This window comes from Rhinolophus sinicus, linkage group LG15 (genome assembly GCF_036562045.2).
Source record: "Rhinolophus sinicus isolate RSC01 linkage group LG15, ASM3656204v1, whole genome shotgun sequence".
NCBI classification, from domain to species: Eukaryota; Metazoa; Chordata; class Mammalia; order Chiroptera; family Rhinolophidae; genus Rhinolophus; species Rhinolophus sinicus.
Window position 1 is genome coordinate 28344280 of NC_133764.1, and position 25760 is coordinate 28370039.

The 25760-nt window shown below is 39.4% G+C and overlaps 2 protein-coding genes across 10 annotated transcripts in view; one reads left to right on the forward strand and one right to left on the reverse strand.

Annotated features, from left to right (window-relative positions):
• Positions 1-2723: 2723 nt before the first annotated feature.
• CCDC47 (coiled-coil domain containing 47) lies at positions 2724-18018 on the reverse strand. Its single transcript, XM_019732901.2, has 13 exons — positions 17887-18018; positions 13792-14060; positions 13226-13333; positions 12550-12724; positions 11060-11181; positions 10410-10475; positions 9403-9504; positions 9106-9216; positions 8280-8365; positions 7718-7776; positions 7300-7409; positions 6938-7105; positions 2724-4434 (listed from the first exon to the last, which is right to left on the reverse strand). Exons 2-13 carry the CDS (start codon positions 14053-14055, stop codon positions 4354-4356), a joined length of 1452 nt encoding a protein of 483 aa, XP_019588460.1. The 5' UTR covers positions 14056-14060; positions 17887-18018; the 3' UTR covers positions 2724-4353.
• Positions 18019-18032: 14 nt separating this feature from the next.
• The window catches only part of DDX42 (DEAD-box helicase 42), a 34312-nt gene continuing 26584 nt past the window's right edge, over positions 18033-25760 (forward strand). For 3 of the 9 annotated variants that reach the window (XR_012492099.1, XM_019732896.2, XM_074319783.1), the window contains exons 1-2: positions 18678-18811; positions 24602-24838. Coding sequence is in view for 7 of the 9 variants with exons in the window: in XM_019732896.2 (XP_019588455.1) it covers positions 24618-24838 (221 nt within the window). In the remaining 2 variants the exon portion in view is untranslated. Of the gene's footprint in view, positions 18167-18671; positions 18823-24582; positions 24839-25760 lie in introns of those variants that run through there. The other 6 variants (XM_074319784.1, XM_019732894.2, XM_074319785.1 and 3 more) reach the window with 5 other exon arrangements.

Here is a 25760-nt window from a genome sequence, read left to right on the forward strand (position 1 = left end):
GTCAGTGCCTGCAAAGACACCAAACTTGATGCAGCCACCACAATGAGTAATTTAAACATGGAGGTACTTCCCATCTGTTCTCATAGCCCAGTAGCTGTGTTATTTTCTAGCTGGGTATCAGTCTACCAAAGGGGCTGAAAGATCTCACCGTCTTCATGACTGCCTACAAAAGCTTAGTTAGATGAGGATGGAAAAGGGGCCACAGGTTAAACCTGGCAAGCTCAGGAGACTGAAAACAACCACATAAAATGGCATGAACATAAAAAATTCCTATGTAAAAGAGGTACCTGTCTCTCCAACTTACTTGTATCCAATCCCAGAGATTTCCCTGCTTTGCTTTCTCCCATACCCGTAATCTACCACTAATGGATTTCATGTAACCCACCTCCTTTGATTCTATGTATAAAATAAGCTGCAAACCACCCCTTTGCAGAGCATTTTCTTAATCCCTTGAGATTTTGCTTCCCAGCAATTGTCATCAGTTTGGCTCAAACTCCTACAAGCTTTTTCTTAGGCTGGGGGTTTCTTGGTTGACATAGAGAACCTTTGGACCCAGACTCTGTTCTGACAGTTTCAAGGAGCAAATTTCCATTAGGTTTAGTTTTCCAGGGCCGACTAAGTCCAGAAAACTTAGAAAACTGGTGTTATGAAAGGTCACCTTGCAGTATTTACAGTCAATCTTTTCCTGTTTTGCTTTTGAATTATGATCCCTGCGATGCACAAGCCCTCTGATGCTTTTCACCTACTTATAATTAAGGGTTGGGGCTCTCCCAAGATTTCTGGAGCGTTTTGAAACTGGCTTGAAGCCTAGAGGAGTGGATATGGACTGATGATCCTGTTTTTTTTTAACTCTGAGCATCCAGTTTAAACTAAGGGCACTGCCCTCTTCAAGATACCACATCACTGTGTGAAAGGTAAAACTAATTGCCTAGAACACACAAGTGGAATGCTTATGATGTGTAGTTTAACAAGTTTAGCAGGATTAATTTGCACAGCATTTTATATGTCAAAGCACTTTATACATGTTATCTAATATGATCCTTGGAACAGCATTTTAGAAAGGGGAGAGTAGGTACTGCTCATTTAGATGAGGAAACAGACTTGTTAAAGCACCAGGACAGCTTCCAGGTTCCTGCCAATAAATCCAGGGCTCTTTCCTGAAGTGGAAAACTGGCTTCAATTCTAGCTTTGCTAAAACCTTACTAAGTGATACAGTTACATGCAGGAAAAAGATGCAGAAGAAAGAGCTATTCAGTATTTAAGTTGAAAATGTAATAGGAGGGCAGTTAAGAGTTCTCCCTCAAGCAAAGCTGATACAATAAATAACCTAGACAGATGTAGTATTATCCGATTTCCAAATAACTCCCATGGAAGTAAATACTTAAAAAGACCTGGTATCTTTTAAACAAAGCTACACTATTTGGATAAAACCAAATAGATGAAATCAGAGGTTAGTTAATTTTAAAAAATGAAAATAAAAAATAATATCCATTAAAAGTGGTGTAGTAATAGAACAAGGTTCTGTAGGGAGAACAAGGTTCTCCCTTTCAGGAAAAAAATAATTAGCTTTCCTCTGAAATTGGTATTACTTCTCAGTTCATAGAACTGAGAAAATGACATTCAACTGTGCAAAGATAAAAACATTACACTTTCTTCCAAATGCGAATAAATCTTTGACTGATCACCAACAGTTATGCTATGGGGATAACTGTTTCCCATCTCTTACACCTTTTCAAATCATTCAAAATGAGTGGAGGCAGGAACAGTAAGAAAATAGAGTCCAGCATGATAAAAGTACAGTATTTCACCACCACCCCCATCAAAACAGATTCTTGTAGACACTGCTTTAAATAATTTTTACATTGCCAATTACTATTGGATGAGTGGAATGAGAAAGAAAAATCAATGTTTGTTCTTTGGTGTAAGTCCCATCTAAAGAAAACAGTTTCACATCTGGTACTTGACAGGAAAAGTTTCTATTAGTAAGGAAACAGAATTGTAAACTATTACCCCCACCACGGAAAAAGAAAAACCGCAAACAAAACTAAACAAAACAAAGCCTGTCAAATTTTGCAGATAAAGTTAAAAGAACTCTAAAAGGATCTGGTTGGTTTCTATTGGGAGAAAGGAAAGCAGAGTAAAGCAAAAATGCACCACTTGGAAAATAGTTCTAGATAAAAATGCTACAATTTATTACAGAATTTTACATTTATTATCTCCTGTTAGGGAGAGAAAGTAATTATTATGCTCACTTAGTAAAAGGAAGAACAGAACAGAAAGTCAACGGTTAGTCAATGACTTGTCCCAAGTCAAAGGATAAGTTATAGGTTTTGGTGGCACTAAAAGCCAGGCTTTTATCTTCCAGTCCCGTGCTTGCTTTGGCACTGCTAAGTGCCCAGGCAGTGCAGACAAGATTGGAGGGCTTAGTGGTTTCCCAATGTGACAAGTCAACAACATTCTCCTCTCTTTGTCCTCTGATTCATAGGAGAGGAGATAATGGTGTCTTAACTCAAGACGTGGACTTCGGGGAGGAGCCCATTAATAACACCTAGGGCTCTAAAACTACAAAACATTAAAAAAATAACTGGGAATTAAGGGATTCCTGTCACGGCCAACTCTTTTGAAGGAAAAGCATTCCAGTGACTTTTATTGACTAGAAAGAACATCCCTATGGGCTTACACTCTTGTAGGAAAACCCCAGAAAAGTAAAGGCGGCACTCTGAGATTTTTGTCAATGAGTTTAATGTATGTCCATAGGTAGTGCATATGAATGCTTAAATTACAAAATTAGCTGCCATGGTCCAAATGTGTGGGACTTTAAGAAAGCTTTCATCAAAAGATAACTTACCCTATCAATTTTGATTTCTATAATGTACTTTAAAGGTTTGTAAAACAAGGCTAATTCTAGAATTATATAGCATTAAATTTTGTTATTTTTATTATTTTAATAACTTAATTTCATGAACTGTTAAAAAAAATATTACATTTGCATCTCCCAGTTTACACATTTCTGCATTAACCCAGAGAAAATCCCCCGTGAAGTTTCCATGCAGTTACAAAGGCAGCAGCACATGCTGTTTCCACAGCAGCTTAGTATTGCCTCAGACACACCTGCACATAAAAGCGTCCACAAAAAAATACCCGCCCACCCCTCTCCCACCAAAAAAACCCAACCATTTCCCATCCCACCCAAAATTACCTGGTACAAGCAGTGACTTAAAAAAATGCTTTCTTAGAAGGAAGCATTTATAAAATGCAGAGATCTGAACAAGCTAAATGCTTGTGCAGATAGATGGGCCTCTCTCCCAAGAGTTCCTCCCTCAAGAGGCAGAAAGAACTCTCCAAAGTTTAGGAAAGCTCATTTTTAAAAGTATCCTTATGCATATTCATGGCTATTTCTTTGAAAGAATATACCCAGCCTCAGCTGTGGAAGAGATCAAAGCAGAAAGAGAAGCAAAGAGACACAGCCATAACACAGAATAGAGGCTCTCCAGGAACATCCGACAGGTTGCAGCGACCAAGAAGGAAAACATTTGTGACTTCACACAGACCACTGATCTGCTCTGGTTGAAGCAGTTAATTTTTCATGCACTTGTTACTCAAGAAAAACATACAATCACTTAAAATACAGCATTCACGATGTCATTAGCTTATGGTATCACGTAAGGAGAAAGCTGTGCTCCTGTAGTAACTATCCCTAAAATTTTCCACATACATGTAAGCATCTTAAAGTCTACAGATATCCTATAATACTGTCATCAGCACCCGCACCTACAAAACATACACTGAACTACATTGTTTTGAGTCCCTGAAATTTCAACACCACAGATAGTGTTCTAAATTTTACTTTTTTACAAGCTTAATGTAGACACAGAAGAAAACACCAAGCAATGTTTATTGTGCAATTCCAACAGTTATTTGTGGAATCTTGGTTTAGAGGCATTCTCTATAGCCATTTCAACTGCTATTTCAAACTGCCATTTTAAACGAAAAGCAACGATCTAATTGTGTATCTATAAATTCATGACATTTCTTCAAATATCATAGCACTAAAAGCAGTGATGATTCGTTATAATTTTAAAAATATTTTAAAACTACAGAGTTCATACAGCATTCCTTTCATAAAATAATCAAAATAATTTGATTATCTGGAAGAAAATTACTGAAACAGAGTCCTTTCAATGTATCAACAACCTCTGTAAAACTCCAAAAAAAAAATAGAACAATGAAATAAGGATTTTTCAGTCACGGGTTGTTTGAACTTGAAGATGAGAAATGGACTGGTATTTTTTTACGTTTCCTGTGAATTCAGAGCTTACAGGTGGCATCAGGACTCAGATCTCTGGGATGACTTTACATGGCTTTCACTTTGATTTGTTTCATTTTCATTTGCTTCTTTTCCAATTTCTTTTGCTCCCGCCTCAAGGCAGCTTCCTAGGTGGGGAGAGAGAAAGAGAGAGAGAAAATCCAAACTAAGCTCTAAGCACACATTTAACAATCAAAACTAGACTACTGCCTATACTATTATTCAAAACTTAGGCTTGCACCATAAATAACATTCCAGAAGACAGTTATAAAAATTGCTATTATCTATGTTCATTAATGAAAATTACCTGGAGTGAAGCAAATTTCAAGTTAAAAAGAAACTAAATACTACATTTAAACAGGCTTTGTTAGTCTAGTCTGATTTTTCCTATGCGCAGGAAACACTAACCCATCTTTCATCATAACAATTTTATGTACCTGCCAAGAATTTGTACTTCAGTTCAGAAAACCTTAAGATCTTGTTTGATCAGGTTATTAATTATAAATCTCTTTTTATTAGTAGCATAGATGTTATACCTGAGCACAATATTTCAATTCACAATGTTCAATTGGGGATTTTTTTTTATCATATTTTTATTTAGGCATTAGGAGGTTTATATAGGAGAGGAAGAAGCTTCAAACACATTTTAGTAGCAAAAGTCTGAATGTTTATCCATCCACAGCTGTGCTATTTTGTATGTATCTTAAAGAATTGAACCATCATTGTTAACACTGATTTTATGGGAAAACGCATCCCGAGTTTGCGTTCACAAAGGCAAAAATGAACCTTCCCCCTTTGGCAGCTGCTGCCTCCTGTGAGGGCTCAGAAGCAAGTGAACAGCCACAACATAAGTCAAAAGCTATACTCTTCTGGGACAGCTATATGAAGTGGTCAGAGCCCTGTCCCAAGGTCCCTTTCCCACTGAGCCAACCCCTATCTCCGTCATATTCATTCTTTCCTCAACACAATCCATCCCTTCCTATATTACGTATTATACACATGTGGAAAACTACCGATACACAGAATATGATATAGTGGGTAAGTGAAGAAATTCACGTTAACATATTTAAGAAACATATTTCTTAATGTCTATAAATATGTGAAAAATGTTCAAAAAATGCCAAACAAATGAGCTATCATTTCTCCACTATCACAATCATACATTTAAAAAATGGTAAGCAGTTTTCATAAAGACTGAGTATAGAGGAGCTTTCCTATCATATGCTGGTAAAAGCACAAATGGGTACAACTTCTTATTGGCCCATCTTTCTTTCTTTCTCTCCTAGGACTGTTTTCCTCAGGAAAATTTTAAAAGCACAAATATGGAAAGACACTTTCTTGAAAGACATGTTTTTAATATAAAAAGTTACAGAACAGTGTTTATAAGATGAGCTACATTAAGAAAAGGAATATACGTACTAAACATAGAGAGTTGGGGAACTAAATAGACTATATAGTGTTAACAGCAGTTACCTTTAGGGATGGGAGTCGTCTAAAGGATTATATTATTTTCACATAGTAGGATTAAGGTTAGTTTTAATTTCTGTGTATATGTTTCTCTGTATTTTTCAAATTAAATATGTAAGAAAACAAAACAAACAATGCTATACTAGTAGGGCAGGAGGATCCAGATCATTCCTATGAATGAGCCATTCAAGTCAGAAATATAATTTGACTATATATTTCTTCTTTTTGGCGGGGGAGCGAAGAGGGGTAATTCCCTTTCCCATTTAATTCACTGGATATTTTTACAAGGTAACCAAGCCTAAATACTACAAAGCAGTGGTTCTTAAAAAATACGTTTTAACCCACAAACAGCTTACAATCTGACTTAAGTTCTGGGCCCTCCTTTTTCTTAAACCTATTGTAGTTTCAAACCCTAGAAAGAACTGGAGAACCTCTTTTTTTTCCATAGAAAAATGAAAGGCATTATCTATTAATGATTCTGTGTAGATTCTCTCAGTGTACTCATTAAAAAGGCATTTATATTTATAAAGAAGATTGCATAAACACAGCTATATTTTCAGGGGAAAAATACCCATCAACTAAACCAAACCAAATCCAATAAAAAGTGATGAGAAAGGGTAAGATGGGAGGAGGCCAGCAGCATGCTACGTAGGCCTTTCACTCAACAGCATTAATCACTCCACTGGCATTGAAGCGCCACACAACGGCTCTCTTTTACTTGGCAGCATAGTTCCTCCACTTCTAGGAATTTTCTTCAATCCTTGAGATTATTCTCATTAAAATCCACATCTCCTAGAGCTCTGTTCTCTCTTTTTTTGACCAGCATTTACCAGGCTTAACATTTTCGAGCTGGACTATGGCATCTTAGTTCACAAAAATGTAAGAACATGCTAATGTTTGAAACATAACGTACCATAGCCTAAAAAGCTCTTGGGTTTGAGATTCATATCATTCTCCAGGATTGGACTCAATCTAACATGGTTTGAACAGGAAACACTATTTATTCTTTATAGTGCTATTAACTAATTAAATGTCCCAAGTACTGAGAAAATGCTAAACTGTTAGCTTGTGTACTTTCCCACACAGAATTACCTTAACAGCCAATATGGTACAAATAGCAACCTCGTAAATCTTAGTTCTACCTCAGTGATAAGTCTTTTTTACCTCCAGCCTGCGCTGTTTCTCAGGATCTTCCTCATTCATGATTCGCTCCTTCTCTGCTCTTTTCTTCTCCTCACGCCGAGACTGTGCCGCTTCCTGTCTTTGCACATGCGTCAGCTTTAAGAAGTTCTCTTCCACTCGAGCTCGGTTCTTATCTGCTTTTTGTTTGCCCTTTCACCAAGAAACAAAGTGTTTCATAAGAAATCCATTTCAATCCAACAGAAGCAAAATCCCATTTAGTAGGCTTTCATAAAACTACTACCATTTAGCACTTTCAAGTCAACTAGCAAAGATACAATTACTGAAATCCCAGAGGAAAAAAACAGTAAAAGGTGCCAGCTTATAATAAAAGCTACTGGTCTTACTTCTCTGTTGAGTCGGAACTTTTTGGCTTTATCGATAGAATAAATCACCATGTTCATCAGGGGTAGCAAAGCCTCCATATCCTTTGGGTAAGTGTTACCTGAGCCAGGCACTGGAAAACAAAGCCATTTTCCTGCTGAGTTAACAGCAGCATTAATACTTCTGAGTCACCCAACCTTTTATTTTTTATTTTTTTATTAATAGACTCCTTTCTTCAAGTTTCTTAGGCAGCTAAAATGCGGAAAATAGAAATTAAAATATATAAAAGGATCTCTTATTGAAGAAACTCAAAAGCAATACGCAGGCATGGGGTTAATTTCAATCTAGTTTTTTAATAAGCTATCATTTGGGAGGGAATAATACTCTCCTTCAGATCACCTCTCAGGAAATGAAGAACCCAGACAGACACAGAACACTTACCACTAAATGTAAACAATAGCGTCCTCTTAGTGTCAGGCAGCTTTAAAGGCTGACCTTCCCTGTCATAAAAGAAAAGGCTGTTTAGAAGGAACACAAGAAAGACGTTCTCTATGTACATAAGTCACCCAATTCACTTAGATGAACAGATACCTGCAAACCATCAGCACAGTATTTGGTTTGGCATCGTCAAATCAAGTAAAATCTCAGAGCCTGAAGGAGCTTACAGGTCATCTGGTCGACTCGTCTACCTGCTGAATGCATTCTCAAGTGACCTTTATCCCACGCTTGGACTCCTCCAGTGATGTACCAACCAGGCAAGATATAGTCCACCTCACCTGGGCAGCCAGAAATGAGCCCAAATTTAAGTGCAAGGCCCATATTTTAAATAACGTTTTTGATTATTTTGATGGATTTTTATGTTTTATTTCCAGCTCCTTGTTACAATGAAGCATCTTATTTTTGAGTCAGGCTCAGAATAAATCTAGAAATAATCTACCTTGCATGCTTCAACACAGAAAGCTAAACAAGAACATCACTTTCAGTATATTTATTTCATACGTACTCTTGCATAATTTTTGGACCAGAGAACTGGTCTGAAAAATGAACAGATTCAATCTTGTCAGCGTAGTGTGTAAGAAAGTGAACCATCTGAAATAAAGAAAAGAAAATTATTTTTTCTAAAGTAGGGTTTGATGCATTTCCCTTTTTTCATAAAGATATTCACTCTTCAATCCTCCCTTACTTTTGCACAAAGTCATTAAGGCTAAAGCTTTAAAAAATTAAATTTAAATAAGAAATCGCTCTTCAATGAAACTAGTACTTTTTCTTCAGTAACACCAATTATTCAATTCTTCTCATTAAGCAGCTAAAATGTATCTCAAAATAACATTCTAAACAAGAGTGAAAGCACGAAGAGAAAATCTAAAATAATTTCAGGGGATTCTTCATAAACACATCACCTTGAACTTACATTCAGAACTGTCTTTGAGCTATCCTATATTTTTATGACACTAATATGTGCTGTTACCATTACACAACCAATGACTCTCTCTATACATCTCTCTTCTCTAACACTATCTGAAGCTTAAAAAAAAGGATTAAATGACATGGTGATAAGGATTGAAGTTGTAGTTCTTTTTCAAAAAACCTGAAAGCCATTAGCAATCCTAGAACAACTTGCACTTTATTTAGAGAGAACTTCTTAACTAATCAAATTTTCCTTTTGACAAGTTAATCTATTGCTTAAAGAAGGTATTTTAATGTCTGTGTGGGAAAGAATACGTAACCAGTGCATTGTCATAAAATGAAGAACTTGTACAGTGTGACTTTTAGGGAGAGGGCCCTATATATGCCAAAGTGTACAAATGTATGTCTTCTATTGCATTTACCTTTGTATCCATCATTCCCTCTGTGACTTCTCCCATCTCTGATAGGATGGCCAAGGAGTCCGGCAGTCCATACTTTGCTCCAGACTTAGGTTTGTCACTACAAAACTCACTCTAGAGGAAGAGGTAATTGAAAGTAAGACATGACATTTTCTTATACACAAAGACTTTTTGTCTCTCAAGAGGATATGGACTGACCTATTTCAAAATGGTTAATGATCCTATGCTCTGAAGGTGAATCTCTATGTAATCAATGGGCACAGTTGCTACGTACATTGGAGTCGGAACAATTCGACATACCAGATCCTGCATCTCTTTCTGCAGTCGCACCAAGGCTTTCCGAGTGCCAACAGCAAACACATACGTATCCATGTCTTCATCATTCATGGTCACTTTTATTTGCTTTAAAAAACAACAAAACTCACCTGTTAGGCTCTGTGATAGGCAGCTTCCTAAGATGGCCCCCAAGATTCCCCCCCCTTGGTGTATACGTCCTCCCCTTGAATGTGTGAACATGATGGGCTATCACTCCCATCACTACCTATATAGTGTTAGGTAGCAGAAGGTCCCAAAGTCCCTAACGTTGACTTTGACTTAATCGAAAGGAATATTATCCTAGGTGGACTGACCTAATCAAGTGAGTCCTCTAAAGGCACTGAGCCCTACTTGGAGAAAGAGTCAAAGTGTGAAAGGGTGTGGGGTGGACAATGTGGCAAGGACCTGAGAGTGGGCTCTAGGAGCTGAGAGTGCTTCCCAATTGACAACTAGCAAGAAAATGGGACCTACAACCACAGGGAACTGAATTCTACCCACAATCTCAATGACTCTGAGAAGAGGGCCCCAAGCTCCAGAGCTTGTGAAATAAGTCACAGATACAAATACATCACAGAAAGACAAACACCATGTGATTTCACTTACATGTGGAATCTAAAGGACAAAATAAATGAACAAAGAAAACAGAAACAGACTCATAGACACAGAGAACAAACTGTGGCCAATTGGTAGGAGAGTTGGGGGGCTGGGTGAAAAAGGTGAAGGGATTAAGAAGTACAGATTGGTAGTTCCCAAATAGTCACAGGCATGTGAAGTACAGCATAGGAAATACAATCAATAATATTATAAGAACTATGTGTGGTGCCAGGTAGGTAACAGACTTATCAGAGGAATCACTTCGTAAATTATATAACTGTCTAACCACTATCCTGTACACCTGCAACTAATATAAAATAATATTGAATGTCAACTGTAATTGAAAAAAAAAAATGAATTCACTCTGCACAGAGAAAACCAGCAGGGATAATACATACCACTTGATCACTCACTGGCCTCATCATCCGGGCCAGGACATTCAGTAAGTCCTGTCTCTTGAGGAACTGAAAAAACAAAAACAAAAGCAAGAGAACAGTTGCAACTTCTGCTTACTATAAAGAAAATACCTGGGAGAGGGAATCAGATGCTTCATGCAATATAATCAACATTTGGGCCGGCCCGGTGGCTCAGGCGGTTGGAGCTCCGTGCTCCTAACTCCGAAGGTTGCCAGTTCGATTCCTACATGGGCCAGTGGGCTCTCGACAAGGTTGCCGGTTTGACTCCTGCAAGGGATGGTGGGCTGTGCCCCCTGCAACTAGCAACGACAACTGGACCTGGAGCTGAGCTGCGCCCTCCACAACTAATACTGAAAGGACAACAACTTGAAGCTGAACGGCACCCTCCACAACTAAGATTAAAAGGACAAGTTGACTTGGAAAAAAGTCCTGGAAGTACACACTGTTCCCCAATAAAGCCCAATAAAATCTTTAAAAATATATATATAATCAACATTTGCCAGTTAGTATAAGATGATTTTTATACTTCATTTTAAGTCAAACGTGAAAGGATGAGACACTTGAGGATTTGAATCCCTCCGGAAAAAAACAAAAGGTAGATATATACACTGTCCCAGAAATCCCCTACTCACCCTGAGCTGGATAAGCATCCCCTCACAGCACACTCGACCAGAGCACCACAGGTTGTAGATATGCTCGTTCTCCTGGTTCAGCTTCCCTGTGCTTATGGCTTCTTTGTTAGTTCCATCATCCCCTAGGGGCAAAACCATTTAATGTGATTCTCTGAAAAATGCTGGGGCCTTATTGTTACACTCTTTTCCACCCTGATCCCACGAAGATCATAGCTTTAAGGTGGCAATACTTTGCCATCTTCTAGAACTCTCCTTTGGACACTGATTACAACAGATGGACACCATTCCTTTTACTTTTAAAACTCTTTGTTATTTCCATAAAAAAATATGGACTCTAGCATTGCTTCTGTGTCCTTGTTAGTTAATGACAATCAGCTCGAGCATAAATTTCTCAAGAGTAGACACAAAATGGAGCAAAGTCAGTTTAAATGTCTCTGCCAAAAGTTAAAAAAATCTCGTATGCAGTGAACAAAAAATACCGTACTACAACTAACACTCCCTCACCATGTCGCCTGTGAGTTAACTTTAACCATGTTTGCTCTTCCAACAGCAACATGGTAAGTGCTATTAAAAGCTGTACTTTAGATCAAATTCCAATCATTTCCTCTCTTCATTTGATTAAGTGTACAAAAGAAATTGTTCAACCCTCACAAGGTAAAGCAGACTGATACACTAAATGAAAACACATAAGGGGAAGTGGAAAGCGTTAAAGGCTGTTTATTATTTTCCTAATTTCCAGGTCTATGGAACAACAGAGAGAGCATGAACATCAGAAGTATGTAGACGAGGTTCTAATATCATGGTTGCAATTGAATAGCTTAAGTTTTAACACTTCTGGATTTCAGTTCCCTTCCTCAGGAAAACAGAAACTATATCCAATAGACAACATTGTTATAAGGATTAAATAAGAAACAATATATGCAAAGTACCTAGCACAACACTTAAACAGTCTTCTAAAGAGACAAGCAGATGGATACTTGCTTACTATTAGAGGGAAACAAAGTGTTAAATACCAAATAGGGGTGAAAGTGGGTGAGTCCACCTTACTCCTTACACTACACAACTACAGGGATTCCTGTAAGGTACTTCAACGTGTACCTCTTCAGTGGATCTGAGACTAAAGTGCCCAGAACCTGAGAGAATTGTGAGGGATTTCTAAAAGATGCACTGAAAGCATTTACCAAGCTATTCAAAATGTTAAAATTACTTGCTTTCAGCCAGATTTTTATCAACTTGCGTAGATAACACTGATTATCTCATTCTAATCAAAAGCTGTTTAGCAACTGTTAATTAATGAAAGATGAGAAATTTAATAAATGAAATTTACTCAACATATAAAACCTAACAAAAATGGGATCCTAAGAACAAATAAAACAGCACTCTCTTCAGCAGTCCAGTAGAAGTACTCAGAAGTTTATACTGAAGGGAATAAACAGTTCTTACCAGATAATTTTCAAGCAGGCAGTTGGACTTCTATTAGCCTCACTTACCTACTAAGGTAAAGTTGCTCTCCAAAAGCTCTCTATGAGTGTTAAACCAAGCCTGAGCAAGGCGACTGTTTTTATTCTTCCCAATGATATAATTCATGATGTAGGCCAGCAGACCAGTTACCATCAAAATTTCTAGATAATAACTCTCCCAGCTGTTCTGGAGGTGTGCAGGAACCTAAAGAAGAACAATTGTTCTATTTAATGTTGGCTGAGGATGAAGGATGGATTCTAACTCATGGGATGAAGGAGAATGAGAAAACCCATAAACAGAAGCGGTTACTACTATTACTGTCACTGAATATGGTTGTACTTTGAACTATGACCATTTTGGTTTTCTAAGTCGGCTTTGTAAAAGACTCTTTGAGGAAACGTGAGTACAATCAAATGGGATAAAAAGCTGGAAAGCCCTTTGTATTAAACTTGATTCTGAGTCCCACCCCAAAATAAAGCCAATGTCTATCCTCTTCATCATTCCTTGATAAATAAAACTATGAGGGCTAGAATAAAAACACAGGGGTTACTTCTCTAGGTGTGGAGTTTTATCAGAAGAATTGATGTCAAACTCTTTCACAGCTCCCACTATTATGTCAACACCAGCTATATGTCACTAATATTTCTGGGATGAACGACAGCAAAATATCCTGTTGGTTTGGAAGTCAGAATCCTGTATACGTACATCAACAATTGTTATTGGGTCTTTATTTTTGCTAGAAGAAGTATCTGGTTTGTCTTCATAACCTTCAAATTCTTCATCATCATATGGCTCATTCTCAGTGTCTCCCTCCTACAAAAATGAGGCACAATGTTTTCCCCTACAAATGTTGCCAGCAGTTGTCACCTCATTTTCATAGGCAACAGTTGTAGAGGAAAACAGAACACGTAAGCAGCAAGCACAGAATTCAGGAATATTACATGTTTTCAACAAATGATGACTCTCCATGCTTTTGAATCCCAAGTGCTAAATAATATAATTCCCACCCATATACAGAATCCACTCTCCACTCCTTCTCCCAGCCAGGTTTTCCATAGAGGAGAAAACTACAATTCATTCTTCGATCAATGCAAAAGGTGGGAACACACCACAAAACATTTAGAAGAGTGCCACCTACTGAACAAAAAGATACTAGAGAGTAAAGGTTTCCCCAGACCTGGGTCTTACTTGACTGTCTGGGGAAAGCACTAGTTACAAGTTTTTCCATCCTTCCAATTTCCCAAGAAATCAATAAAATAAAAGAATCTCACCTGGGTATCTGCATCTTCAAAATCTCCTTCTTGGTTTTCATCCTGTCCTTCCAACTCCACAGTGGTCTCGTCTTCATCGTCCTCAGTGGTTACCACCCGTTGAGGAGATTCAGTAACAGAATCTTCCGTGACATCCTCGAATTCAGCAAAGTCATTATCATCATACTCTACTATGTCTTCCTCATCCTCGAAATCATCAAACTTGGCCTCAGAGATACTCCCAAACACCAAAAGGACAACACAGAAGGCGTGGAAGGCTTTCATTGCACCTTAACAGTGAGTTGAAACAAACAGACCCTAAGTGGACTGCCATTCTACACATAACGAATCAAATTTAGAAACGATTAAAATATATCAATGACTCCTGCTTTTCTCTTAATACTATTCATTTCAGATAGCATTAAAAAAAAAAATGAGGTGAGGGTAAAGAGGCCTGGGTTCTAGTCTGAACTCTGTCACTAGTTATTTGTAAAATTGTGGACAAATCATTAATTTTATTTAGTTTGGTTTCCATTTACACTGTGTATTTGGTAAGTATTGTTTTGAGAGCCTATAAAAAGCTTTATACAGGAACTGGGAAGAGGTGTAATAAAATAAGAATGAGATGGAACTACTTACCTGTTAGTGGTAACAAAAATAATACATGAATGAAAAGCCATTCATGCTTAGATCAACTTGGTGTGTTCACGTGTGAACACCATCATGATAAAAGCAAACGTGTAAGACACAAAGTTCTGGGCACTGTACTAAAGGCTTTACAGAAAGCAGCTGATTTAATCCTCATAACAACCCTTTGAGGAAAGTAGCATTAATATCCCCATTTCACAGATAAGGAAATGAGGCACAGAGATGTACTACCAAGTAACACAGAGCTATGATTTGATTCCAGTTTTGACTCCAGAATCCCTGAGAACCATTTATCAGGCCACTTCTCAAATGTAGGCCGGTGGCTATGATTTTATATTACTTACTTAAAGTAGTAAATTTTTTGCTAACAAACTCGTTCCTAGTGTACATGATGTAATGAAATACATCAGTATTTCATAGCTTTCTGAAAAGAACAGTGGGTATTCCACCATCTAAACATACATAAATCTACATGTAAATAAGTTATTTTGTACAGTAGGATTATGGCCATTTTGCCTTTATTTTTCCTAATTTTCCTATGATGTGCTTTTGTAATAAAAAAATAAAAGCATGGTTCCTGAGGCACTCAAGAGGCACTGCAAACTGAGGAATAGCTATAGCACAGAGGCCTGAAGTAACATTTTAGGAGTTTGGTATGATGGAGCATTGGGTATGCAGACCAAAGTGGGGGTAAGGAGGCTTTTAGAAGGGCCTGCAGGGCCAGGATGATGACCCTTATTTACAGACCACACTAAGAAGTCTGGATAATTAGACTCGACTAAAGAATTTAAATAGGAGAGTGACATTATCAGATTTGCAATTTAACTGACAGCTCATACACAGTGTGAATTGGATAAAGGCACCTGAGGCAGGAAAAACAAGTGGTTGAAATAATTATGTAAGATATAAAACAGCATTGAACTGGCAGTGGTACTGAGAATGAACAGGAAAACAGATGTGATATTTAAGAATTACACACACTTGTCAGCATAAAGTGATTAAATATACAGAATGTGGGAAAGGAAGATGGGGTGATTGTAAGTGTTGGCTTGATTAATGGCTGGACAAAGTCATCCTTGAGATAAAGAACAATAAGGGAGAAAAAACAATTGGGGGGGAAGGCAATAAATTAAATTTAGTACCTGTTGAAAAGTTCAGAGTGTTTTTAAGCAGCATGTTAGATGATTAACACTTATCTCTTGATTTTCACGATATCCCTAAAAAGTATCATAACCTATCTTATGGAGGGAGAAAAGGAAGTAGTTAGAAATATAAGTCTGGAAAAAAAAAGAAAAGAACAGAAATATAAGTCTGGAGTTCAGGATACAAGCCAAAGCTGGAAATAGAGAAGGTGTGGGAACGGATGAGATCCCCAGGGAGTATTAAGAGTGAGGGTTAAAAAAAAAAAAGAACATCAAAAAGTCTTGAAACAAATCATAACAGCTAAGAGGTGGGCATAACAGGAAGAACTGGAATGGGAAACTACGAAGGAATGGTTAGAGAAAAAGCAGGGACTCTGGTCAAAGTGTTATAGAAGTCAAAGGAGAAGCATATTTCTAAGAAGGAAACAGAGTTCAGTTTCACTTGCTGCAGAAAGTTCAAGTAAGATATGGACCAAAATTTTCCAAATGTTAATAAGGAAATCATTTTTGGCAACTGCAGGAAAGTTGTAAGGATGGAAGCCAGAATGCAGGAAGTTGAGAACTAATGGAGGTGACTTACTACTCTTTCAAGGTGCTCTGGGATAGCGAATATTCTGTATTTCATATTTACAACACCATAAATTCTTAAAGGAATCGGCGTAGTATCAAAGGTTATTGCCTAATACCTTGCAAGCCATGGCTACTTAAGAAATATTCCTTGAACTGGACAAAGTTCATAAATTTTGAAAGGCACAAGTAATTTGAAACATGCCATAAAGGATAGACCAATAGCATATCCTGTCCAATATTTGATCTTTGAGGTTAGCAACAGGAAACATTTTATGAGCAAACATAGCTGCCTTCTCAAAACCAACCTCAAAAAGGATGATGTGTCTCCAAACATTCCTACCTTCCTCCAGTAATCTTTTATTATAGTCAAAAGTGGAAGAAAAATGAAAAAGAGCACGCACTTTGGTGGAGTTAGATTTGTTTTAAAATGTCAGCTCTACCATTTGCCAGTTATATGATCTTGGGCTACTTACTTAAAATTCCGTTTTCCACTTCTGAAAAGGGGATACCCATTCACTACTTGCCTCACAGGGCTGTAGTGGGTAGTGCAGGAGATACATGCCTAGCACGTAAAGGCACTCAGTAAATATTAGTTCCCATTACTTCCTTCCCATGTCTTACGAACATCCTTTAAGATTTCATTTTCAGTGTTTCTCTTTTCAGATGTTTCCAACTTTTTCAAATAGAAGCAAATAAAGGTTAACATTGGCACAGTTGATTTGATTACCTACCTTACCTACCAAAAGGTCTGATCAATTCAAATTGCATTTCCACTCAAGAGGGTTCACACTGTAGAAGCGTTTCTAAGATAACTCAGCACAGTAATGGGGCTCCTTCAAGGTTATTTATGTTAAAATTATCCAAGGCATTTGTACCTTGACCTTCTCACTCTGAAGTCTCTCTGCTGCAAGGCATTAAATGCACAACTCCCTGCCAGGCCACCCAGTCCTGAATGAGACTCTTGGGGCAAAGAACACAAGCACTACCAAGTCTGGTCTGATTAGCTTCTGCTGGCTTCCTTGGCAGTCTCTCACAGACGGGGTCTGGACTTAAAAATCAGAGGAGTAAGTGGGGGAATCATTCCTTGTTGCCATTTAGTTAGGCCTTTCAGACAATGGCCAGACTGAGACTTTTGGAAGTCATATAGACATGCCCATCTCCTTACACCGTTGGATAAAAACACGTTTTATGTAAGAAACCTTCAGAAAAGACTGGCCAGAGTTTGGTGTTTTTGTTAAACCACCCGGGTCTAGTCTTTCCCCACCATGGAGAATCAATTCATCCTGCCATCTTTACTCCACTCTTCCTGCTGCCCACTGTCAGTTTCCTCTAACTTTGCACTTCTGATTGGCATTTGCTCACAACTCTGTGGGGAAGTTCCCCAAAACCGTTCAAATCACCCCAATGCTGAAGACCAACAGGAAATGGGCCTTGAAGTGGACAAAGTTTGCTTGTTTTTGTTTTGTTTTGTTTTTGTTTTTAAAGAGGGCGCAGCTCACAGTGGCCCATGTGGGGATCCAACCGACAACCTTGGTGTTATTAGCACCACGCTCTAACCGACTGAGCTAACCGGCCACTCCAAAGTTTGCTTGTTTTAAGAAAGTCCGGAGAAGTGAGAAGGCGAGGGGACCGATGTAAGTTACACAGGCCTGTCTGAGGGAATTGGGTGGGAAGGTGGACCGGGCTAGGCTACTCAGAGTGACTTCTCCGCCCGGCCCGGCCCCCACTGACTAATACGTCATGGCCCGCTTCCTACCTGTACCAGGGGCTAGAACCGGCCCAGCGCTTCTGAGGCCGCCGCCTTTACCCCGCCTGCCTCTCGGCCTGGCCACTGCTTGCGCTGTCACCGCGATTTTACTGCCCCCGATGCCTCTAGGACACAGCTGGACCAGGTAGCTCAGTCACGTCGCGCCACTCTTCACGTAGCTTCCACCGTCCAATACGTAGACTGCGTGCTGCCTGCCCGCGCCTGCGCGCGGCTAAGAAGTGGGACGCAGCCTCTAGGACCGCGCGAGACCTTCGTCACCCTCGCCCCGGTGAGTAGAGGTGGGGCTGCTGGGAGAATTACATAATCCCAGCCCCTGGGCCGGAACTCCCCACGCCGATCCCAACCCTCTCCGTTAGGATTCGGTGAAGTTGTCATCACACTGAACTGCTGCTCCGGAAGCTAAAGGTGGCCATGCTCTATGGGACCACGTGGCCAGAGGCACGAGGAGACATGTTGTCCAAGTCCTATTTGCAAAGGACCTAAGTTTAGGGATCGACAATTTTATGTATATGCAGTTTCCACCGAGGGCGTTATCTGGTATTTTTGGGCGGCTCCCTGTCACTGCTACTCTTCCTTAAATTCCATGCCTGCTTGCTAGACAGGCCTCGAACACTCCTCCCCCATCAGCAATACCCAATCTGAGAAACCTTGGAGATATTCTGTACCTTTAAGGGCCGGAGCCCACGGCGTTTTCCGGAAACGTAGCTGAGGCCCCGCCCTTCGGCCCGCGCTCTCTGCACTGCGCATGTCAATTTTGTGTTCCCCTCCCCCCCCGTCAGCAACGGGTCGAGAGGCGGCGGCGCAAGGGGCGGAGACGGAGGAGCGCGGCGGGACGCGGCCTGGACCGCGCGTACTTCTGGCCGTGGGGTTTTTTCCGCGTCGGCGGTGGTAGCGGCTGCCGCTACACCAGCAGGTTTGTACGAGGTGGGTCTGGACTTGGGGCCGCTACCTCTGAGGGCACTGGAGGCAACTGCGGGGGCCTAGCCAGGGCCAGGGAACCGCGGCCTCGTTTAACAAAGAGCCAGCGGAGCCTCTGGGCACCGGAGGCCCAGGGCGCCGGGGAGGGGTGGGAATGCGGGGCTGAGGCCTCGAGGGGTCCCTCCGAGCCGCGTCGCCCTCCCATGGCTCCCGCTTCTCCCGCAACTCTTACGGAGGCCCAGTTGGCTGCTTTTCCGGAGGCGGCGCCCGCCCGCTCGGCTACGGAAGGGATTTGTAAGGTGCCGGTCTCCAACTCAGGAATAGCCCCGGGAAAGATTCTGACCCTAGTCTGCAGTAGTTGGCAGATGCAAGCCTCAAAGTCGGGGGGTTGAGGGGACCGTATAGACAAAAGTTGCCAGATCGGAAGACAGTAAAAGAAATAGTCCGTGATCTTTGTGCAGCCCAGAATATAGATCAGTGATTAGCATCACCATCGCTCACAAACTTTTTTTGCGGCCTACTTAACAGCCTATCTGATGTGAGTAAATAATTTATACGGAGTTGCAAGCATACGGACCAATAATATAAGGAGAAACTATCTACTATAAGAGAGTTTTGGGGGAATCATAGCTTCCTTAATATCTCTTTGCCCCTCACTCCTTTAGGCAGTCGTTCAATTTCCTCTGGCTTCCCTGTATGTTGTGTTTTGTAATGATGTTTATTTTCTCTGGTATATACACCTTAGGGCTCCTGAAGGGCAGAGATTATTTATTAATTCACTGTAATTTGACAGCCAAGCCCAGTTCTGGCACATAGGAGTACAATGTGTTTCGTACAAAATTAATTTTTAGACTTCCGCGGTGAAAAAAAAAAATGTGTGCTTTGTTTTCCTGTACCTAAAAGGGGCATTATATGGCCTAATCTGCAATTCATTCATTCAAAGGATATTCTTACTGACGCCTACTATGTGCCTATTCTCTAGCACTGTTTTAGGTCTCTGACTCCTTGCTCTCATGAAACTTACTTTCTAGTGGGAGGAAGAGAGGCAGGAAATAAGTATATAAATTAGACTGTATGTTAGATTATTAGTGCCTTAGGAAAAAATAGATCTGGAAAGAGGGATGGTGAGATATTGCATTTTGCAATGGGGTGGTCAGCGACGTGCTTATAGACGAGCTAATATTTAAACAGACTAAAAGCAGGTTGAGGGAGTGAGCTGAGCCAGTGTGGGTACAGGAAGGTTTTAGGCAGAGGAAACAGCAAGTGTAAAGGCCTGGAAGAGGATAATGCTGGCTTGTTAGAGGAACAATCAGAAGACCAAGTGCTTGGAGCACTGTGAGCAAAGGTGGAAGGAAGTAGTAGGAGATACGGTCAGGGAAGAAAAAGGGGTGGAGGTTGGGGCAGAACAACCAGGACCTTTTAGACTATTGTGAGGATTTCACTTATGCTCTGCCAGAAATGGGAACGATCTGAGAGTTTTGAGCAAAGGAGTGACAGGATTTGACTTACATTGTAATAATTTAGTATAATTCTTGGAGGAGTGCAGTTTATATTTTAGTTTTCATCAAATTGGTATTCATATAATCAGCTCTTAGTTTCTTTAAGCTAACAGTGGAAAGAGATGCTCTTAAAATATAATCAGCATTATGAAATTCTTGGGTTTTGTATAGATTCTCGTTAAAGAACTGACTGGTTTATAGTGTGTGAGATGCTCTCAAGACAGATTATTAGATAGAGTAGACGCTAATTAAGTCTCACTAGAACTCTTCCTCATACTCCATAAATACAAGTGATAAACTAATGTGGTTTTATAATCAGTTGTTTTGGGTCCACTATTTTTAAAGTCATTTAGATCATATTTTATTTTCTACCATTGTCCAAAACATAAATTAACCAATGTATCTTCCTTAGGTTCCACACTTACCTACTTCCCAGCCATTGCTATTTCTAGCTTTCCTCCCTAGAATGTCTTCTTCCTTCACACTTCGCTACTCAGCTCGCATCTTTCAGTGCCTCGCCTGGCTTCTAGCTCTTTTATGAAGCCTGTCCCCACTTGTCAGTTCATAGTGCTCTCTGACATCTTCAGTGTCATGTCGCACTTCTATATGGAATCCCTGAGTTGAAAGAGATCTGAGGAGTGTGACTTGATATTCTCCATTTACCAATGGAGAAATTGATTTCTGGAGAAATAATGATAAACATGACAGCTAATATATATTGCACTCTTACCATGTGCCACGCTTTGTTGTAAATGTATTTTTGTGTATAAACTCAGTTTCTCATACCAACTGTGAAGTAGGTGATATTCTTACCCACTTACAGATGAGGAAACTGAGGCTCAGAGAAGTTAAGTAACTTCCTAGAGCTTCCTTGAGGTTCACATCAAGTTAGTGTCAAAGCTGGAGTTCGAACGTAGTCAGCCTGGCTCCATGGCTTGTGTTCCTTTACTATGCTATTAGGATTTTCTACCAACTCACAGTATTTTAGTGCCTAGAACCATACCAAGTCTGACTTTATGCTATCTTTCATTTTTCTCCTTGGCCAAGTTGTAAATCCTCTTGGGTCTTCTATATATTGACTAAACATGATTAATGAATATGTACTCTGGAAAACAAAAGAGATAAAAAATGGATAAGCCTGCTTCTTTACCCATGAAACCTGTAACATGGAGTTGCAGAGATAAAACAAGAACACAAATAGTTATGATTAAATGGTGGGGGTTTTATGACTAGAAAGGGGGTTTGAGGAAAGAGATAACACTTCTCTGGGGCAGTCATATTCATGCCGTAGTTCTAGGAGTCGGTATTTAGGTGGAGTTCGAAGGATAGGACTTTGGTAGGTAGGTATAGTGAGAGATTTGGTGGGGAGGTAGACTGCTTGGTTTTCTTGGGAAACATGCATATGGTGAAATCCTGGGAGATAGGGATGGTAAAGTCGTTTCTTGCCATAAAGGACAGTTTCATTCCAGAATGATTGAGTAACTGGAGAGAGGTATTGAATTGAAGGGAATGACAGAATCAGAAATGTGCATCAGGAAGGTTTGGGGCCAGGATCTGGAAGAACCTAGAAGGTTTCTGCTGAGCATCTGAATGCCTACCTCCCTTGGGTGTGACTTTCCCTAGTTCCACAGTATTAATAACATATTGCTTGTAAATATTCGTACTAAATTTCATATCACTAGAATTATGTTAATTTCCCTTAAGATCAGATTCCTGAAGAAAGCAGGAGATGGTCTTAATTAAGTTCATGCAAACTAGTACTTATCAAGTACTTATTTTAGCCACATGTTAACTTCTATGGAATGTCCAAAATGAGTAAAGACAGTCTCCACCTAAACTAAGGGTGGCCTAAGGGTGAAGACTGACATAGCATAAAACAAGTTTAATGCTAAGCAGACTGAACTAAATGCTATATAATAGCAATTCAAACAAAACCTATAAGGTACATATGGGAGAGAGGCACAGAACCCGAAAAGTAAAGCATATTTGTTCTTGGTCCCTTCAACAATGTGATTGTGAAAAGCAGTTTTTGGAACTCTTTTCCACATTGGCTTCAGGGTCCATTACAAAGCATTTTAATTTTTATTGTTAATGGTAAACTTTATTACAAAGAAGAAAGTAAAAACCAAATAACTGCTGTTCACATTTTGATTAACAGCCTTCCAGCTATATCTGTATATGTAACACATGCTTTTACATTGAATTACATTGAATCATACCATCCCTCTTGCTTTTTGCCCTTTTTATTTGACTCAATGTGTAACGGACACTTTTCCATAAATAAATATAAGTAGCAATTAAAATTTTTAGAATTAATGATGCATATTCCCTTTGGCTAAGCAACTGCATTTTAAAAACTGATCCTAAGGAAATAATTAAGGGTATGCACAAAGTTGTAGCTATATGATATGTTTCATAATGTTATATATAAAACAGTATTGGAGAAAAGTATTTGTTGATATTTAAAGATGTTCATAGTATATCATTAGGTGAAGAAATTTTCTTTGTGTGTGTTTATAAACAAGCATAGAAAAATGGGAAAAGATACCAACACAATTACGTATCTGGAAGAGGAAATTTCAGGTAGTTTTAAATTTTGTTCCTTTTTGCTTTCTGAATTTTCTGCTTTTCTACAAAACTTAGGTAACGTGTCTCATTAAAAAAGTTTTTTTGGAGCCAAGACTAATAAGATACTATAAGGTATTGTTTGTAAACTGATTTGATTGATGCTCAGGATATTTCTTTGTAGTCCTTAACTACAGGCTAACCAACTACATAAGGCACCATATCAGTGAGTCATGGTTTCCTCTTGGATAGTGGGCACTTGCTCAATAAATGCCAGGCACATAACTGTTCAGAGACTATTACATGGATAATGTCTACAAATAACAAATCTCTTAAGTTTTGATTCTTTGACTTAATGTCATTACCAGAGGATAATCTTTAATTTTGAGACAGTCTTGGGGATAGCATCTCAATCTCTGTTACTGCAAGCATTACATTATATTGTTGTGGGTTATTTTTGTCTTTTGTCTTTTTGGGGGGCAGGGGAGAGGTGTCTATTTTCCTGGTAGACTGTAAACTCCTTGGGTAAAAATTAAGAGATTAAGTTTTTTCATCTTGGTATCTTCAATTGCCTAACACAAGCTTAGCACATATCAGATCTTCTAAAATATTTGTTGTCTTACAAGTATTTTTGGCAGCTTAAAAGATATTAAATCCTTTATAGGGGAAGATATTTAACGCTACATTCCTTTTTTTATTTTATTTTTAGTCGTTTGTCTTTTTTTTTTTTTTTTAAGATTTTATTGGGGAAGGGGAACAGGACTTTATTGGGGAACAGTGTGTACATCCAGGCCTTTCTTCCAAGTCAGTTTGTTTTCCTTTCAATGTTAGTTGTGGAGGGCGCAGCTCAGCCCCAGGTCCAGTTGCTGTTTTCTAGTTGCAGGGGGCACAGCCCACCATCCCTTGCGGGAGTCGAACTGGCAACCTTGTGGTTGAGAGGACACAGTCCAACCAACTGTGCCATCTGGGAGCTCAGCGGCAGCTCAGCTCAACGTGCCGTGTTCAATTTTAGTTGCAGATGGCAGAGCCCACCATCCCTTGCGAACTCAAGGAATTGAACGGGCAACCTTGTGGTTGAGAGCCCACTGGCCCATGTGGGAATCGAACCGGCAGCCTTCGGAGTTAGGAGCATGGAGCTCTAACCGCCTGAGCCACGGGCCGGCCCTCTACATTCCTATTTAGATTGAGATCCCAATAAAATAAATTACAATTTCTTCAGTGTTTTAGAAAATGGGACCATTTCATTAAGGATAGCATACTGCATATCTAAGTACAAAGTTAAAGTTTCAATGAGGGACAAACGTTTAAAATGAAATTATAGGTAGAGGTTGTAGAAGACATAAAAATCAATGGGCTGGGCTGGGCCGGGCCGGGCTGGCCTGACCCGGTGGCTCAGGCGGTTGGAGCTCCATGTTCCTACCTCCGAAGGCTGCCGGTTCGATTCCCACATGGGCCAGCCGGCTCTCAACCCCAAGGTTGCCGGTTCAACTCCTGCAAGGGATGGTGGGCTGTGACCCCTGCAACTAGCAACAGCAACTGGACCTGGAGCTGAGCTGCGCCCTCCACAACTAAGACTGAAAGGACAACAACTTGACTTGAAAAAAAGGCCTGGAGGTACACACTGTTCCCCAATAAAGTCCTGTTCCGCTTCCCCAATAAAAAAGAAATCAATGGGCTATTTAATTTATAAAATTTATATTAGTGTGCCTTGTTCCTAACAGATCAATCACTGACACCATGAACTGGAATAAAGGTGGCCCTGGCACTAAGAGGGGATTTGGCTTTGGAGGTTTTGCCATTAGTGCTGGAAAGAAGGAGGAACCAAAACTCCCACAACAGTCCCACAGTGCCTTTGGGGCAACCAGCTCTTCTTCTGGATTTGGAAAGTCAGCTCCACCACAGCTCCCTTCTTTCTACAAAATTGGATCTAAACGGGCCAATTTCGATGAAGAAAATGCGTAAGTGGTGGTAATTCCTGGTAATTTAGCAAAGTTTGGGCTTTGAGATATTTATTTCATCAACAGAAATTGAGGCAAAGAAATCCTTTGTTTCCTGAATGATAATATGACTTCTTAAATTGGTTATCTCACTGAATTGTGTTGTTACTAATAAATTGTTGAGTTTATTCACTTGTAAAGAATATAATACTTGTGTGCTTACTTACACCTTGTTCCAATAATTATTTGAGGCCATTGAGATCTAAATATGGCTGAAGAATTCTAAGTAATTCATGTGGTTTTTGATAGTCTTTACTGAAGTCCTTTATTGATACCATATAATTTGTTTTGTAAACACAGGCAGTTGTCAGAACTGGTAGAGACACAGTTTGCCTCAACACCCAATTCCTTAAAACTACTATGTTATAACATCTTATGGTGGTAGAAAAATCTAGATTTTTGCCCATAGTTCTGAGGAAACATTTTTACCAATTATCTTTTTTAACTTGATTAATAAGGTGGTTATTATAAAAAGCTGGGGTTTGAAGGTTTGAGTTCTGATTCCTGTAGATTATGATTTGTCTCTGCTGAATTTGAAGAAATTTCTTATTGCTATTAATTCCAACCTGGTTGTGACACTGCTTAAATTTTTTTTTTAATTAAAAAGAAATTAGCAAGATCGGAATTCTTAAAGTACACAGCAGCATTCTTGAAAGCTGACATGTTATTCAGTAATTCAGTGCAGAAATAGGTGTTTAAGGTTCAGCAAAGTCAAGGGTCATTATTTTCGGGAGCAGTTGACCAGTTCAGGGGTACTTAAGCATGATGAATGATACTAGATTGAGCATTCATTTTCAATTCTAGAAGTTCTCTGTGGATCCTCAGAAAATAGCCCAGAACTTCTGATGGAAGTCCCTAGCCTTCTGAGTATATCTCTAAAAAT